General features: G+C 37.4%; 2 protein-coding genes across 3 annotated transcripts; both read right to left on the reverse strand.

The window, feature by feature from the left end:
• Positions 1-4,049: 4,049 nt before the first annotated feature.
• Positions 4,050-5,731, reverse strand: LOC137936747 (bZIP transcription factor 11-like). Its single transcript, XM_068781609.1, has one exon. It carries the CDS (start codon positions 4,799-4,801, stop codon positions 4,340-4,342), a length of 462 nt encoding a protein of 153 aa, XP_068637710.1. The 5' UTR covers positions 4,802-5,731; the 3' UTR covers positions 4,050-4,339.
• A 4,689-nt stretch (positions 5,732-10,420) lies between these two features.
• Positions 10,421-15,440, reverse strand: LOC137936416 (mitogen-activated protein kinase homolog NTF3-like). 2 transcript variants are annotated; one of them, XM_068781064.1, is made up of 4 exons: positions 15,148-15,440; positions 14,715-14,927; positions 13,814-14,237; positions 10,421-11,387 (listed from the first exon to the last, which is right to left on the reverse strand). In XM_068781064.1, the coding sequence occupies exons 3-4, from the start codon at positions 14,234-14,236 to the stop codon at positions 10,707-10,709; spliced, it is 1,104 nt and encodes a 367-aa protein (XP_068637165.1). In that variant the 5' UTR covers position 14,237; positions 14,715-14,927; positions 15,148-15,440; the 3' UTR covers positions 10,421-10,706. The 2 variants fall into 2 exon arrangements, with proteins under 2 accessions (XP_068637165.1, XP_068637166.1); XM_068781065.1 differs by having other exon boundaries at positions 14,715-15,440.
• Between the last annotated feature and the right edge of the window lie 278 nt (positions 15,441-15,718).

A 15,718-nucleotide genomic window follows, 5' to 3' on the forward strand; every position in this document is an offset into this window, starting at 1 on the left:
GAATTTCTGAACTTCTGTGGCAAATTGAGACTTTTTGACATAGACGCTTTACCTTGAGGGGGAGTATCAAGTGTATTTTAGTATTTTTAATTCATCTTTATTTATATGTCTTAATGTAATCTTGGTTTGTATGTCTATTTATATCTATGGTCTAAGTTTCATGTAAAAAGGACATGTAGAATGGGAGATACAAACAACAAATACGTTACTTATTTAATGAACCAATATAAATTTCAGTATTTTCATTAGTTTTAAGTGTAAAGGAGAGATATCTTTATCAACTATAGATGTAATAAGGACTAAAACACAGTTAGTTTTTGGAGAGTAAAAGTAGTATCTCCAACCAAGAGGGAGATGTGGATTTCCAATATTTTTGCTCATTAGAATTAGAAGAGAGTGTCTTTCTTGAAAAGGTGTAGTTATCTCACTTATGTGCATTCGAATCTCTTTATTGACTCGTCTTTGTTAACATATAAGTCTTCTTCATTGTCAAATTTTTGGCATCATAACTTGCTTCTAAGCCATCCCTCAAGTGTTCATACTTCATCTCCATGATTGTTGAGGTTACCAAAAATTCTTTGTTAAAAAATCTCCACAAGACCACCGAGCCGCAACTCCAAAGTCTACCAAAGTGACGTCGTTGCCAACAACATGGAGCCATTATTTTACTCTCATTTCTTCCGTCTCTTTTCCCTTGTTCATTGTATCAACTCCGATGGAAGATTTTCTTTATTATTCTGTGCGTTTTCTTGAAGACTTGCTGGTGATTGACATCAAGTCTTTTCATGGACTTGGAGACTGATACATGGTTTGGTTCCAGGATAAACGACTCCCTTCCCCGCAAGATGTTAAAGAAACAAAATCTTCTTTATTCTGTAATGGACTTTTTCATGGTAAGACCTTGGTTCTTCTACTGCAAGGACACAGCTGAAAGCAGCTCTACCCGTATGCAAATGATGTTAAACACCCATTTTGATTCTCAAATCCATTCTATCACTACTCGTTTGTCCTTGAACCTCAAGTGAATGATGATGGCCTGCTTGCTCTCTATAACATGACTGCTCCTCTGAACTTTTGCCACCCACTACGAGGCTACCACAATATAGTAATGAAAGAAATTTCACTCCTACCCATGTAGCTCTTCTCTGTTTGGCTTCCAATCAAACTCCACAAAGTGCAAGCTCTCTCTCTCTCTCTCTCTCTGTCTTTCTCAAACAGCATCACTCACACCAAAACTTTCCTCAAATTATACACAAGACTTAAAAAACATATATATTAAAAAAATTAACAGCTCCACACTAAACTAAACGTAAGAAAAAGACACCCTCTATATCTCACCTCATCAGAGCCTCTTTTCATAAATAGCTGGCCACATGCTTCCATCATCTTATAATTACTATATTGGTTCCCTTTTTAAACATGCAATCAGATCTAAAGAACAGGCAAGTGACGAGTGGTTTCATCACTGACTACTTTCTTTTTCTGGGTGGCTGGTGTAGTAGAGGATTACCCAGCAACATGAATTCACCCACACCGATGCCTCCCTTTAACTTTATCATATTCCTTTTTGCTTGCGAAGTGCATTCTGTCATCACAAGAAATTATCTTTTCCTTCTAAGAAAGCTTAAAAGGCACTTGGAAGCTTTACTGTTTGTTCTCAAATTTTCCTTCATTATCATTCTTTAGAAAAAGTTGAACATCACAGTGACGTTTTTTCATTTGTTTTTCCAGCATAAAAATCAGATGCCTAGTTCGGATGTTCCGGGGGAATGATCACAGAGAATGCAAAGCAGATCCAATCAGCTTTGTTAGTTTTCTGAGTATTGGTTTCATTTGGATGGAAATTGACAATTTATCATTGACTACCTCACTGTAAAAAAAACTAGAACAAGAGATTAGACAATACTAATTAAATCAGGAAAATAGAATAGGACTTTAACATGACAGAGTTTGTCTCCGGGCATGTATTTGTTTTGTAGAGAGGGAAGCAAACACAAGTGGCCAATGGGTGGTGGAAATTCATAAGATTCTTCACTTATTTTCTAATGGAATCAAGTGCAGATTGTCAGAATTTCAATAAAAAAGAATGGTTTGTTTTTCAGTTCCAAACCATGAACCCATTTGACATGTCTCCATGCCCTGCATGAAAAACAGAGAAAATCCTTATTTTTGTGTTTCTACATGTTTCAATTCATTTAACTATGCTAACTTTATAAAACTCTGAACTAAAAAGAACTGAAACAGCACATATGTTTATAAGTGGAATTCTTTATTACAATGTGAAAAATCTTAGAATGTACCCATCTCAAAAGACTGATGATACAAGAATCTCCATGCAACATTTATTAAATCTGCTACATAAAATAAATAAGGGTATTGATACCAATAAAAGTTCTGACAGAAAAACAGAAAGATATTTTAATCATCAAGCTTACTTTCAACTTTAAAACTAATTTCTTTGATATTAATTTGGCATTCAGTCAGGCAGAACCCACTATAGATTAGTTGTGGCAGCGGATGCCGCTTGTGACCAACTTAAACCTGCCTTTTTCATGGTGGGAACTTCAGGCTTTCTGTTTCTTTGGGCTGCGTTGGATCACCACTTACAGATAGTTTTAGTGTCTTTCTTGGACTCTTTTATCTACCATAAAGATAGAAGCACATATTCTGAAAAACCCAAGTATGTTTCTGGGGCAACCGATGTGAATGACAGACTTCTGTAATTGTCTAAAGATGAAGAGTGGCTTTCAGGAAAAAGAAGATTGGGAAAGCTACACGAGACACCCAGAAAAAAACAGAACATATACCATGTGAGACTGTTGCTTTCATGTCAAGGGTGCATATTCTGCTACTCCAGGCTGTTTCTCCTTTTCTAAACCAGTCAGGGTGCATTTACTGTTAATCAACTGGTTGTTCGAAGTACAGCTGAGCCCTTGTTATCATTTCCACCGTCCAAGTTGAAGAAGATATTTCCAAACATTTGAATATGAACCATGTCTTTGTCATCTAAATCTGGTCATGCTCCTTTTTGGCTGGCTATAATGTATTTCCAATCTCAGGTAAAACTCAGTAAAACTCAGTGACTTCAGATTGACTGAAGAAATTCACTCTATGGTAATTTTAGGAAAATTCAGTGTTAAAGTATGTTCCATGGCTATTTTAACTTTATTTTCACTATTTCACATTACCAGTGAGATAAACATCCAAGCGAAGGACAGATAGATTCTGACTTCTTACAGTACAGCAACGAATTTGAATGACAAGGGAGTTAGCCTTCCCTCAGTGAGTTGTCAAATCTAAATTTAGTTTTGGAGATCTAACAGTGAATCAAATTTACTATGGGATATTTATCAGCCAGTTCAACTTACTGCTACTTGAAAACACAATCTCAGAATAGAAAATTCACAGCTATCAATGGGCTTCAACTATGAAGTATAAACACAAGAGTGCAAAAGAGAATAAACAAGATTTATACTGAAACTTGTTCTACAGGCTAAATTTGAAGTTTCTCTGCATTCAGGGGAGCAGGTTTCACTGCTGCCTTCCTTGAACTGAGATTTTTAAGTTTCTCCTTGTATTTTCTTTTCTCCCAAATCCACATTTGGAATTATTTGCTTGTCGAAACCACAATTATATAGGCCAAAGTGAAGTTCTAGAAAATTAGAACTCACACGTCTATCATAAAGCATAGTATATTTCTTGGCAGGAAGTCCCTTAGTCTCTCTCACCTTACCTCAAAACCAAGGGCCACCAGCATCCAGACGTTTTATAATCTATAAAATGGAGCATTCGTCATGTTTTCCGACTACAGGAAAGGATTGTAGAAAGAACAAGAACAACGAGGACAAAAGCTACTAGCAATGAGGCCATTAATTACATCTTTGGCCACGGAATGTTCACAGAAACTCAAACCAGGTTTGAGTGGAAGGTCATTATTTCCTTGAACTGATTTCCATCCAAACAAACAAAAGAAATGTATTCCTCTTCGACCAGATATGATGGGAACATGTTGGAGATTGAAAACAGGAAAAGCCTTAAAAAGACAACAATTTGCTGCAATAATGGGAGTTATTATATTATAAGATAGAAGTAGAAATTACACATAAATACCCGGTGACCGCATGTATAAGACCCATGTACGCACAAATAACCATTACCCATATCTCCGCTCACTCTTAATTTTTTCCTCTTAACATCCTAGCATTTCAGATCTCCCTTCAACTTAGAGCTTCAGATAAATTTCTTAAATATCATGCCTTCTCTTCTCTATCTCATATACAGAAACACCAAGCATCACCATTAACAACACAGGAAAGAGCAGAGAGCCCGGAGCCTTTGATCAGTACTGAAACAAGTCTGCGGAGGCCATGATCGGTTGGTTTATGTATGACATATTCCAAGGCTTCATGAAGCAATCATAGTCCTGTTGAATTTGAGGTTCAACGCCAGTGATGCCATTCCCATGCATGCAATTAATAATCTCATTAAGGGACTCCAGTCTGTTGCTTAATTCTATCATTTGAGTCCTGAGGACAGAGTTTTCAGCCTCAACAGTCGAGTAGTGTTGAGAGGTGACGCTAAGCCTGGTGAGGATCTGGTTATTTTCCTTCCTGAGTTGAGCCACTTGGACCATCAGATCATCCAAGTGCTTCTGTTTGCGCATCCTTGATCGCCTTGCAGACTCCCGGTTTGATAGCATTCTCTTCTGCTTTCTCTGATCCATGACCTGGTGGAGATCCTCCTCAGACCCAGAATTTTGTAGCATGGTTGACCCAGAAGAAGTGCCACTGGAAGAGGCCATGATATCTATGCTAGGAGAACTAAAACTTGTAAAACTAGGAATACTAGATTATTTGGGGTGGATAGAACTGACTCAGTATAGGAATTATTTATGACCAACTTTTGAAAAACTAGACTTCTACGTTATGAATATAGTAGAATTATATAAGCAAAAAAAAAAAAAAAAAGACCCAAGTAGATCAGCTTCTTAAAGTTGATTCAGAAAAAACGTAGAACCAGTAGAGGAAAACAACAGAGAAAGACTGAACTAAGTGGGTCCTGCGCCTAAGAGTAGAGTTGATCATAAACCCGGAAAGAAGGATTTCGCTAACAACTGGAGACATTAAGCAGAAACATCAAGAACAACATATGCATGTATGAATCATAGGGACAATGAAAAGGTACCAAATTTCACAACTTTGAGCACAAGTTGGGATCTCACAGCACAAAGTAGGTTAAAAGCAAAACGCCCGACTAAAAACCCAGATCTTTGATAAAAAAAAACAGCGTTACAAACAACAGTTTTAGATCAAAACGTGAACTTTCTGTTTTCTCTTCCGGAAGCAACACCAAAAAGAGAAAAGCCAGCTCTGAGATCCAAGCTTTCAGCAGAATTCCGCCAAATTCAGCAAAGAACAACAAAAACAGAGAGATAGAGAAAAGGGAATGATTTCAAAAAACGAAACCATCAAAGGGTGGAGTAGTCTCCAGCCCAGGTATTCCACCAATACCGCCTTTCACGGATCAACAGCAGGGCATCCAGAAGAGAACCCCCCAAGACCTCGAGCAGAGTTTCAGAACCTCAGATTAACAAAAAATCAAACGCAGAGGAGAAGAAAGGTAGAGTAAGAGGTTTTTGAGGGTGCAGATGATAGAATTTATAGCTAAAAAAGGGCAGGTAGAACCCAAAAAAGAGTATTAAGAAAATTGATGAGATAGAAAGCAGAAAGCAAACACAGGGAGAGGGAGATTTGGAATCCCCTATAAAGGGTTGTTGGGGAGGGGTGATGAGGCATGTGGGGTGGAAGAGCAATTCCCACAACCGTCCAACTCCACCTGGTAAGCAACAAAAAGAGAAGAGTAAATTCGAAGAAAATTCTTTCACCCTCGCTTTTCAAAGTAAACGTTAGGCGAGGAAAAAAAAATTACAAATTCTTTTTTTCTTTTCGTTCATTTACTTTTCAGAAAAGATTCGAGTTTTTTTCATCAGGGTAATAAAATTAACAAGTAAACTAATAGATTTGTTCAAGAAAATCACCATTTTAGGCTACGATGAAGAGGGAAACTGTCAAAGCAACATAGATTCTTGAATCATGAGGACGAACGCAAGAAGGCATATGCCACGTGAAATGGCTAATATGTCCTTCAATCATTGGTTACCTGATTTGAAGGACGAGCGATCAAGCTATAGGTACTTTATTAGCTGTGCAAACTACAGGATTATCATTAGCTTTACTATCTTATTTTGTTGAAGTGGTATCCGAGTAGCCTTTTATTTCTGACTAAAAATAATATAAAAATAAAAATAATAAACCATTTTATGGTGATTGATTGAGACATCCCCTGTTTTTGATAACGTTAGGTTTTGGATGTTCTCAAATCTTTCAACTCAAAAAGGATTTGGATGTTCTTGAGTTTGTATTGTTATAAAAACAACTCAAAAATTAATTATAAAGATTAAAAGTAAGAGGAAAGTGATCTAGAATCATTTTTAATGCTTCTTGGTTTATTTTTTATATGATTTTCTACTGAAGTTAGAAAATGACAACAAGAATCAAATGGAAATTAAAATAACATAAATACAGAGAAAGCAAAAATTCTTTGCTAGAAATTTTCTCTATAATTTCCTAGTGGCTTTAACAGATAACTATGAATTTACTGTAACTTGGACTTAAAGAAAAAGTGGAATTAATTAAAGAAGATGCATACTAATGGAAAAGAACTCAATCCATGAATGAGGCCTGTCCATATGGAGAAAAGGTTCTACTGTTGTGCACATATCCAGTTTTATCAACAAAAGACATCACAAACCAAATTTTTTGTCTTTCCTAAGAGCACTTTGATGATAAAAAGCATCTTTAAATTTGTATCTTATCTGGAGAGCAAAACAGATTGCCTTGACTAAGATTGAATAGTGAAGGTACATTCTCTGTCCAGATGCATCACGCTTCATGCTTAGCTTTAAAAAAGAAAAAACAAAACTTTGAGTCAAAATCCATTCATGTTAAGAAGGTAAGAAACGAAACAGCAGTGAAGCATCTTATGATAGGTCATTAAGTCCAGGAGTTCATGAAACCACAGAGAAAAAGATGTCTATAGTGAGAAGTAAAGTTTCATGTTTTTTTCTCTTCTTCAATTCTTTTCGTATGAATGAATAGCCTTTACAATTCTGTATATGTAGTCCTTCCATCCCAGTTCTTTGGAGTCCATCCAATTTAGTTATACTCATTTTCTAACTCAACTGCTAAATCTTGATTCTTGACCTCAAGACTTGCATTTCATTCTTTTTCATGTTGAGGATTCATGAGATGTGTTTGATAAGGATGGTCAATAAGGGAGGCAAAGGGTTCATTGCAAATTCACAGAAAGAAGGGGCCATTGAAGAATGAACTCAACTTTGGGAGATTCACTTACCCTATTTATGTCCTTTTCTTTCTGGCTAGAAAGTTGATGGCTGATAAAGAATAACCATGTTTTTATCTTCTTGTCACATGTGTAATGAATCTAAAAACCGCTGAACTTTTCCCTTGACCGCAGCCTGTTAAAGAGCCACAAAACTGGAAGAAAAAATAAGCGTTTCAGCCAAAAACTTAATCTGAAAGATCCATCTCATATCAATAATTTTAACTAGTGAGATATCAATAAACCCATACTCGGAAAGGATACGTCTAATAAGTCCTATGTTATCTTTCAACACTATATTGGCACCCCTAAAATCCGACACATGTGTGCTGGAGATAAGAGCACCCCCTTCTAACCTTTGGCTATGGAGAAGAGAGTTCTAGGCACGCCCTATTGACCTATAAATGACCAAAAGAGGTCCACAAAAGACACAAGAAAGGAGAACCATATCAACATCACTGGCAAGCAAGTGGAGTCCAGTGCCTACAAGAGAGCAAATAGAGTGAAACTCTTGCTCAACTTGGTGGTTGGTTTTAAATTGACGTACAATTCTACCTGGTGAATGCAAATATGTAGATATTCCTGTATCCTGAACACCTGTTGGTAGCCAGATGTCAAGGGTCCACAGTTGCCCTCTTGTTGCTGTAGGAAATGTAGTTGAAGTGACAAGGACATGAAAGGACAATATTATCATTCTAAGAAAGCAGTGAAGCGTAAGCTGTTGCACCAGTAGTACACACAAATCAGGCAGGTAGAGAGAGAGAGATCAACTCTCAATAGACCAGATAGTGCTCCTCTAACCTTAATTAGTTGTTTTCTAGTTTCTGCTCATAAAAAGTTAGAGCCAGTGAATTTCAAGTTCAAAGGAGCATTTCCTCAAACAGGTCATGGGCAAACTTTTTAATATATAATATGGATTAGAAAAGATGGATGAACCTGCAACGCACACTTCCTTTTCATGCCCTTCGCCTCCGAGCTTTCTGTCAAGATTCTGTGTCCCTTTTCGACGGAGAAGAAAATAAAAACTTCATTCAACCGTACCTTTAAAAATATGTTCAAAAGACCGAGACCCAAGGCCTCACATGAAACAAGAAGCACCAAAACATTTGGCAGAGATCCAACGGCCGAAAGGGGATGATTTCACTGGCAGCACTACCAGTACAGTACAGAAAATCGGGAAAAAATTCCGGTGATTGATATCCGTAGTCCTCGATGACCCATCACCCCGACATTTATATTTTAGCTGTTATAGTAACCTGATCACAATCTAACCAACTTGGGTATCCTTCACTGGGCATTCTTTTCGTTTTCCTCGGATTCTCTCCTCATTTGTCTTTCCTTCATCCTGATCCATTCTAGCTACAATTCAGTACTAACCAAAATATCAGCGGTGGACTTCCCTCTGGGAAGAACATATCTTGAATCTGATACTCCTGCAATGTAAAAGGAGAGGAAGCGAGCGAAAACAAGAAAGAATTCTCCGCTAACCTATGATAAGATGTCTTCTCTAGAAGACGAATTCAAATAGCCTTCTAAGTGACAAAAGATGTCTGCAACTCCCAGTGGAATATGACAAAAAAAAAGGAGAAAAATGAAGCATCATTAAACTAGTTTCGATCATAATGTTTGATCACCAGATTCTCTGGTCAATTCTGGATGGCGCCGAGAAAACTCCTCTTAAACTAAAACTACAAATCAAACCAGGATTTTTATCCCCCTACCCTTTTTTCTGCTCCTTTTTTCTCTCTTTCTTTAAAGGCTTACTGTTTCAGATATTGCAACAAATCTAGATCAATATAAAAAGGGGCAAAAGAGAAAGAGAGAGAGAGAGAGAGAGAGAGATCTGCAAGGAAAAAGACCTTGGCATATAAAGGGGCAAAAGAGAGAGAGAGAGAGAGAGAGAGAGAGAGAAAAAGAGAGAGATCAGTAAGGAAAAAGACCTTGGCCGGCTAGGGAAGGGGAACAAAAGATCAGTTTTGCCTTCATGGTTTCTGGTGTACTTGCTGTAACGAGTTCTTTGCTGGTAAAAGGTGCACCAGATTGCTGGTTTCTGATTGTAGGGCAAGGGTAATTCCTGTAGGACACCACCAAAAAGAAATGTACTATTTTTTGGGTCCAAGCTTCAGAAATCCTGACCCATCACCCCATGTGAAGGAGGCCACTCATTTCTTTAAAGGTAGCATCCCCTTAAAAAGTGAAGTGATGCCGCAATAATAACTTGTTGGACTTCTCCAAGTAAATCCGATATGTGTTACCCGATACACAATATATCAACGTTACGGGCACCACTAGTATTAAATAAGTTTGGTTTTTGCTTTAAAGAAAGATCTTTGTGAGATATGCCTCTGACGATTCCTTTAACATATCAGGTCCCATATCAAATATTTTGTGGACCAGTAGACAGTTGTCTATATCGGATTTCTGATACATGTCAGAGACCTCATAATTCATTTTGTATCGGATGTATCGGATGTATCGGCTGATGATACACTCCTCCCTCTATAGTCTTTACAGGATATATATACCTTCCGATCACGATCCGACATTTAAGACTCACCGCACTAAACATAATTTAAAATCTGGGTCAAACTAAAACAATTGAAGTAAAATGTCATCAGTCTGTTCTTTATATTCTGGAATTTGTGAAGGCAGGAACCAGTGGCTGCCCTGCAGTTGGTCGAACAAAAACCACCTTCGACTCTCTTTCCGTCCTCCTCGGTGCTTTTCGATTAAGTTAAAACCAAAGGTGGCTGGTGGGTCGGTTCTCTATCATTTCTCAATCAAACGTGATCTCACACCAGATAGAAAGAAAAGCCATCAAAATCGCTTTCAAACCATGCATAGAGCTTTATAAGATTTGGTGATTTTACCGTCGCCACTTGATGCCCTGCTTTTCTAATCTTTACTCCGTCTTTCAAGATAAACTTGTTTTATCATGCGGGGGCATTTCTTGATTCCGAAATAGCTGTGAAATGTTCTCACTTGTTTGCATCAAGACTCAACACTGGGTCCAGTTCATAATAGTATCTTAATAACTGCATAAACATGCATAGTCAACATTCCACATAACGTACAGCTTACCACTCGCATGCTCGATCACCTATCTGTACAAGTAGGATTGGAAAAACAAAAAATCCCTCATTGCCGAGCTCCAACTTCTGAAAAATATAAAAGAAGTCTTAGCTGCTTCCATGCACTAACAGCACATCTGTGAAGCATGCACCAGTGGGTAGCTTTTTAAGTTACATAAAACACACACACAGCTATCTCCTCTTTTCTGTAACTTGGTTCTGAAATCACATCTACTAGTTCATTACCGCGGCTTCCGGGTGATAGCGAAGCATCTCTGACCACATCATCTCCCTGATTGTTTCCTCCCTAAGATCCTCCTCTACGTCAAGTTCTATTGAAACCTGGGCAGGAGAATCAGCATTGGGGTCATACAGAGGGGACATGTATGGGTGCATAAGTGCTTCTGTGACACTGATTCTCTTGGATGGATCAAATACAAGCATCTTCTGGAGGAGATCTATTGCCAGAGGGCTAGCGTTGGGATAGAGACGGACAAAGGGAGTCCCTGATGTGTAGGGTAGTGATTTGATGTACTTTCGGGCCTTGGGGTTGTCAATGAATTCCAGGTCGGACTCACGCATGCTTCCAAGTTTGCTTACAATTCGTTTGAGTTGGTCAACGCAATCATTGCCAGGGAAGATCGGTTCCCGGCCAAGGAGCTCGGCAAATATACAGCCGACTGACCAGACGTCGATAGAAGTTCCATAGTAGTCACAGCAGAGCAGAAGCTCAGGAGCCCGATACCAGCGTGTCACCACGTACTCGGTCATAAACTGTCCTTTGCCACTACTAGTGCGAGCTAACCCAAAATCACATATTTTGAGGTCACAATTGGCATTGACAAGGAGATTCCCAGGCTTCAGATCCCGGTGAAGGATGTTTGCAGAATGAAGATACTTCAAACCACGAAGCAACTGCAGGTCATACATTTTCATGCAGAGACTTTAGATAAAGCAGAATTAAAAGGAGATTTCTATCGATAATCAGATAATTACTGTACAAATATAAATAATGATTCGTCTAAAAATTAGAAAATTTTGGAATTTTCATAGAAAACATGGAGAGAGAAACAGACTTATAATAATACCAGATTCAGCAGTCTTACTGGCCACCTCAATCAGCATCAACTGGCAACATGGCTAGAAAAGCATTGTCTTGAAAATTTGGTCCACTCAGTGATACTAAGTTTAGTATTAACTTACTCAATTTGGTGCATCTAGCACCAAGTTTCATTATTCCAAAAAAAAATACATTTCTCTCACCATGTTAGCAGTTCCTTGATTGAGTAGGCAATTGATCACTCTATACTGTTGAATACTGATTTGTTATTTAAATATTTTCTCATATCTTAGGTTTAAGAACTACAGAGCACAAATTAACAATCTGTTTATACTAGATTTGCAAACTGACCATGGAATTAATTTTCAAAACATGCAAGACAACTTACAATGAAGGGAAAAAAGTGAAAACTCTTAAGAATTTAGTTGATTTCAAACAAGATAAGATAGTGGTCAAAGACATGAAGAGGTTTCTTGTTTGAAAAGGATAACACACGAGGATAGAGAGATCATGAAGGAGACAGATGAAAGAAGCAGAAAAACACCGAATTGATAATGACAATTCGAGTGTCCTGCTACAATAAACTTAAACAAGTTGCGCTTACACCATCATAAATGGTAGCATGAGATATAAATGGAATAATTAATGATCTCCCAACAACCCAATGCAAAGAAAAGAAAGAGATGAAATTGCGCATGACAGCTTGATTCTTTCTTAATCTCATGCACCTAAATATAGATAAAGGAATTTTCAGTTCGGAAGCTTTCAAAAGTCAGATCTCAGAAGCAGAAAACTAAAGAGGGCTAGCTAACGTTCCAACAAATCCACATACATATGTGTGCATACGAACAAGAGCAAAGTAGTATGAAATAATTAGCATTGTTTCTTTTGCTTTCATCTCAGTTAAATCCATGTAAAAAGGAACTGAGTTAGATAGCTGAATAGGAGCAAAAACAAAACAAAAAAAAAGATATGGCATAAAATCAGTTACGATAAATCATGAAGCCGTGGAAATATTTAGCAATGCATCATATCACACACATTTTTTGTCTTGTACATCAACAAAACACTGTGAAGACTTCCTTTTGTTTCAATTGTATAAAGAATTAAAATAACTATAAAAGCATCTAGAAGGAAAAAACAAAATCAACTTAAATGCAATTCCTTCTGAACAACAATACCTAAAGTACAAGTCTTAACTAGCAAAGTCAAAAATTTGAGAAGGTCTTACATGTTCTGTTAGAAAAAAAAACTAATTCCAGCATGTCACCAGGCCCACAGAGAAGCATATAATCCAACGAGAGAAACCTACTAGGTGGCACTGTGCAACAGATATGATTTAACTAGATGTAATGCAGGTAACATCAACTGAATAAACATGCTTGTGTTCAAAGTTACTGCATCAAATTTTCATATTAAATGTCCAACATGTCGGAAGTAGGAAATTATGACATCAATATACAAAATATTTAAGCAAATAAGTGTCAACAAAGGGTGATACTAGATTATTTTTAGAAGTGCAGGCTCATGCAGAGATCTCTACAAAGAAACAATGGTTGGACGTTACTGAATTCAAACATAAATTTTATTTGCTTTTATATGAATACCTAAGAAATGAGATGATCCACAAATTATATCTCCAGAAGCTAAAAAAATTACAGTAAATTGTCCAAACCGAAACCCAATAAAGATCAAAGTTTCAGTACGAAACATAAGGGTCAGTCCTCCCCCTTTTTCTAGTAGCATTTGGAGAGACGAGGAGGAAGTGAGGGGCACCTCTCCCTCCTCTCTCCCAGCATGGAGATGGGAAAGGAAGAAGTGGGCCTGAAATTTTTTTAATTAAGTACAATGACTATTATACCTTCCAAGTTTCATTGAACATATTTAGAATTTGTATTTGGTAATATGGCAAACTTGTGGCCGTACTTGGAATCAGGCCCAAACTTTAAGGCTGAATTTGCGAATTACCTTCACACTAAATTCCCAATAGGAATATCATTCAATTCATGTCGAGCCATTGATCCTCATCCTGTATTTCAAGATTAATTTTCAAATCTCAACATTACAATCTGAGCTAATCTGTCAAGCTTTTGATAAAAGTGCAGATACAAAACAATTTTCTCTACAGCAGAAACCCACTTCAGGTTGACAGGCCCTGTAGAAGTTATTTGGTGCATTTCTTTCAAAAATAGCAAGAATAAGATAAGGATGAACCAAATCATGAAACAGAGTAGCATTGCAACCTTCTTTAGATAGTAACTAATAATGGAAAAAAGAATACCTGAAAGAGGAAATACTGGCAGTGATCATTTGTAAGTGCTTGAGAAGATTTGATGATCTGATGCAGATCTGTATCCATGAGTTCATAAACAAGATACACATCATTGAAGCTGCTTCTGTGTGCAGGCATCATTATATCCTTCAAAGCAATGACATTCTCATGCCGGAGATCTCGAAGGAGTTTCAGTTCCCTAAGAGTTCTGAGTGCATCTACACGATTCTCAAAAGCATTCTGGATCTTCTTTATAGCAACTTTCTCATTTGTGTCTCTGTTTATAGAAGAACAAACAATTCCATAGGCTCCTTTACCGATGTGCTTAATTGGCACATACTTTGTATCAACCTCAAACAGAGTTTTCCCCATGGAGTAGTAATGCTTCCCTTGGATCCTAGTCCCATTTGGTGGATCAACCATAGTTGCCATGCTGCGGAAATGACAGAAACAAGTAGATGCTATTCATAATAAATTTTTTAACCTTCAAGAGCTACAGAAGTTTTGATTAAATATTAAGTTATTATACTGAGTAATTTGCGCCCATGGATTAAACAACAGAGCTACAGTTTTACATTAGACGGGATGAAGAAAGAAAAATTGATAGTGAAAGTGTACCGAGTCAAAGCGGAAGATAATCGATAGCGAAAGACAATTGAGCATATGCCAATAAAGAAAATCTCGAGTTAAATCCATGACACAGCCTAAAATGGATGCTGCAAGTTCAGAGGAAGGAAGTTAAAAAATAAGGTTCCCCCCTTCAGTGTTTTACATAAATTGTGGATTACAAGTTGAGTCGAAACTCCGTAGCAAAAATAGAGTTAGACCGGAGGCAGTAATTTACAAACAAGAGAATGCATATAAAACACCACAAATAATAAAAATTGTAAATTTAAAAACCCATTTTTACCTTTATCACTCCCAGCCTTAAAAAATTCGGATCTGAAGTCAGGCAAAGAGACGATCTCTAATGGAACAAAGGGAAGATTCTGCCAGCCTCGTCCTTCTCTTCTTAACTCTCGTCCTTTTCCGTTGAGCAACGGTTTCCAATTCCAACAATAACTCCGAAGCTCTTACCTTTTGGTTACTGCAACGTGTCCTCGTCAATCTCTAAACTTCAGAACTGGAGCATTGCAACAATAATTTCTAGTCAGAGATCATGAAAACACTTTATCTAGCTTTTCTCTCTCCGGTTTGGACGCTCTAATGCCCTCCGACATTCAGAAACTACCAAGCTTTTGCCAACATCTTGACCCAATCATTCCATCACTTACTGGTTCCAAAATTCACTGAATAAAATTAAACAAATCGAATCTCACAGTAATCCACCCGTCAAGTCTCACCTTCCTTGGCAACCCCTTGATCTTTCATCAATCTTTGAAAAATCACGCCAGATCTTCCCAGGTTTAAGTATCCGTCCTAAAACACACTAGGCCGAAAACGACATTTAAATTTTCTTCTCCTCCATTGAAGGATTACAGAAGGTCAAATAGACGAGCAATTCGAGACCCTGCGATTGGTCTTTAGAGATGAAAATTCACGGCTTAGCCTTCTCCGAGACCGTAGGGAAAGAGATTCCGCCTCTCGTCGTTAGCAGTAGGGAGAGAAATGAGAGGCGAGTTTGCCGCGGCGCGAAAGAAAAAATAGAACAAACCGATTCTCACTCGGGGAGTAAGAGGCGAGAACTATTATCCGAAACTAATTACCCCAGTTAGTCCCTTAATTAATTAAAATTATGTTATTTTTACTTTTTTAATATTTTTAGATATTTTTAAATTTTATAATTGTAAATGAATTCTTATTTATAATTCGGATAAATAATTTGATATTATAATTACTTGTTTTTTCAAATAAATTTTAAATCTCTGCGATCATGAAAATTATCTGATTGACCAACGGCGGAGATCTTCTGTC

This window comes from Aristolochia californica, unplaced genomic scaffold, assembly GCF_029961685.1.
Source record: "Aristolochia californica isolate CCGP_79_NKW_82.1479 unplaced genomic scaffold, dmAriCali1.0.hap1 SCAF_7, whole genome shotgun sequence".
Taxonomy (NCBI): domain Eukaryota; kingdom Viridiplantae; phylum Streptophyta; class Magnoliopsida; order Piperales; family Aristolochiaceae; genus Aristolochia; species Aristolochia californica.

What these genes read in the sequence shown, in the direction of transcription:
- LOC137936747 (XM_068781609.1), bottom strand. Translation starts at nt 4,801, where the DNA reads ATGGCCTCTTCCAGTGGCACTTCTTCTGGGTCAACCATGCTACAAAAT.
- LOC137936416 (XM_068781064.1), bottom strand. Translation starts at nt 14,236, where the DNA reads ATGGCAACTATGGTTGATCCACCAAATGGGACTAGGATCCAAGGGAAG. An exon ending in GCCAGTATTTCCTCTTTCAG is followed by an intron (nt 11,388 to 13,813) that starts GTATTCTTTTTT and finishes TATGACCTGCAG; the next exon opens with TTGCTTCGTGGTTTGAAGTA.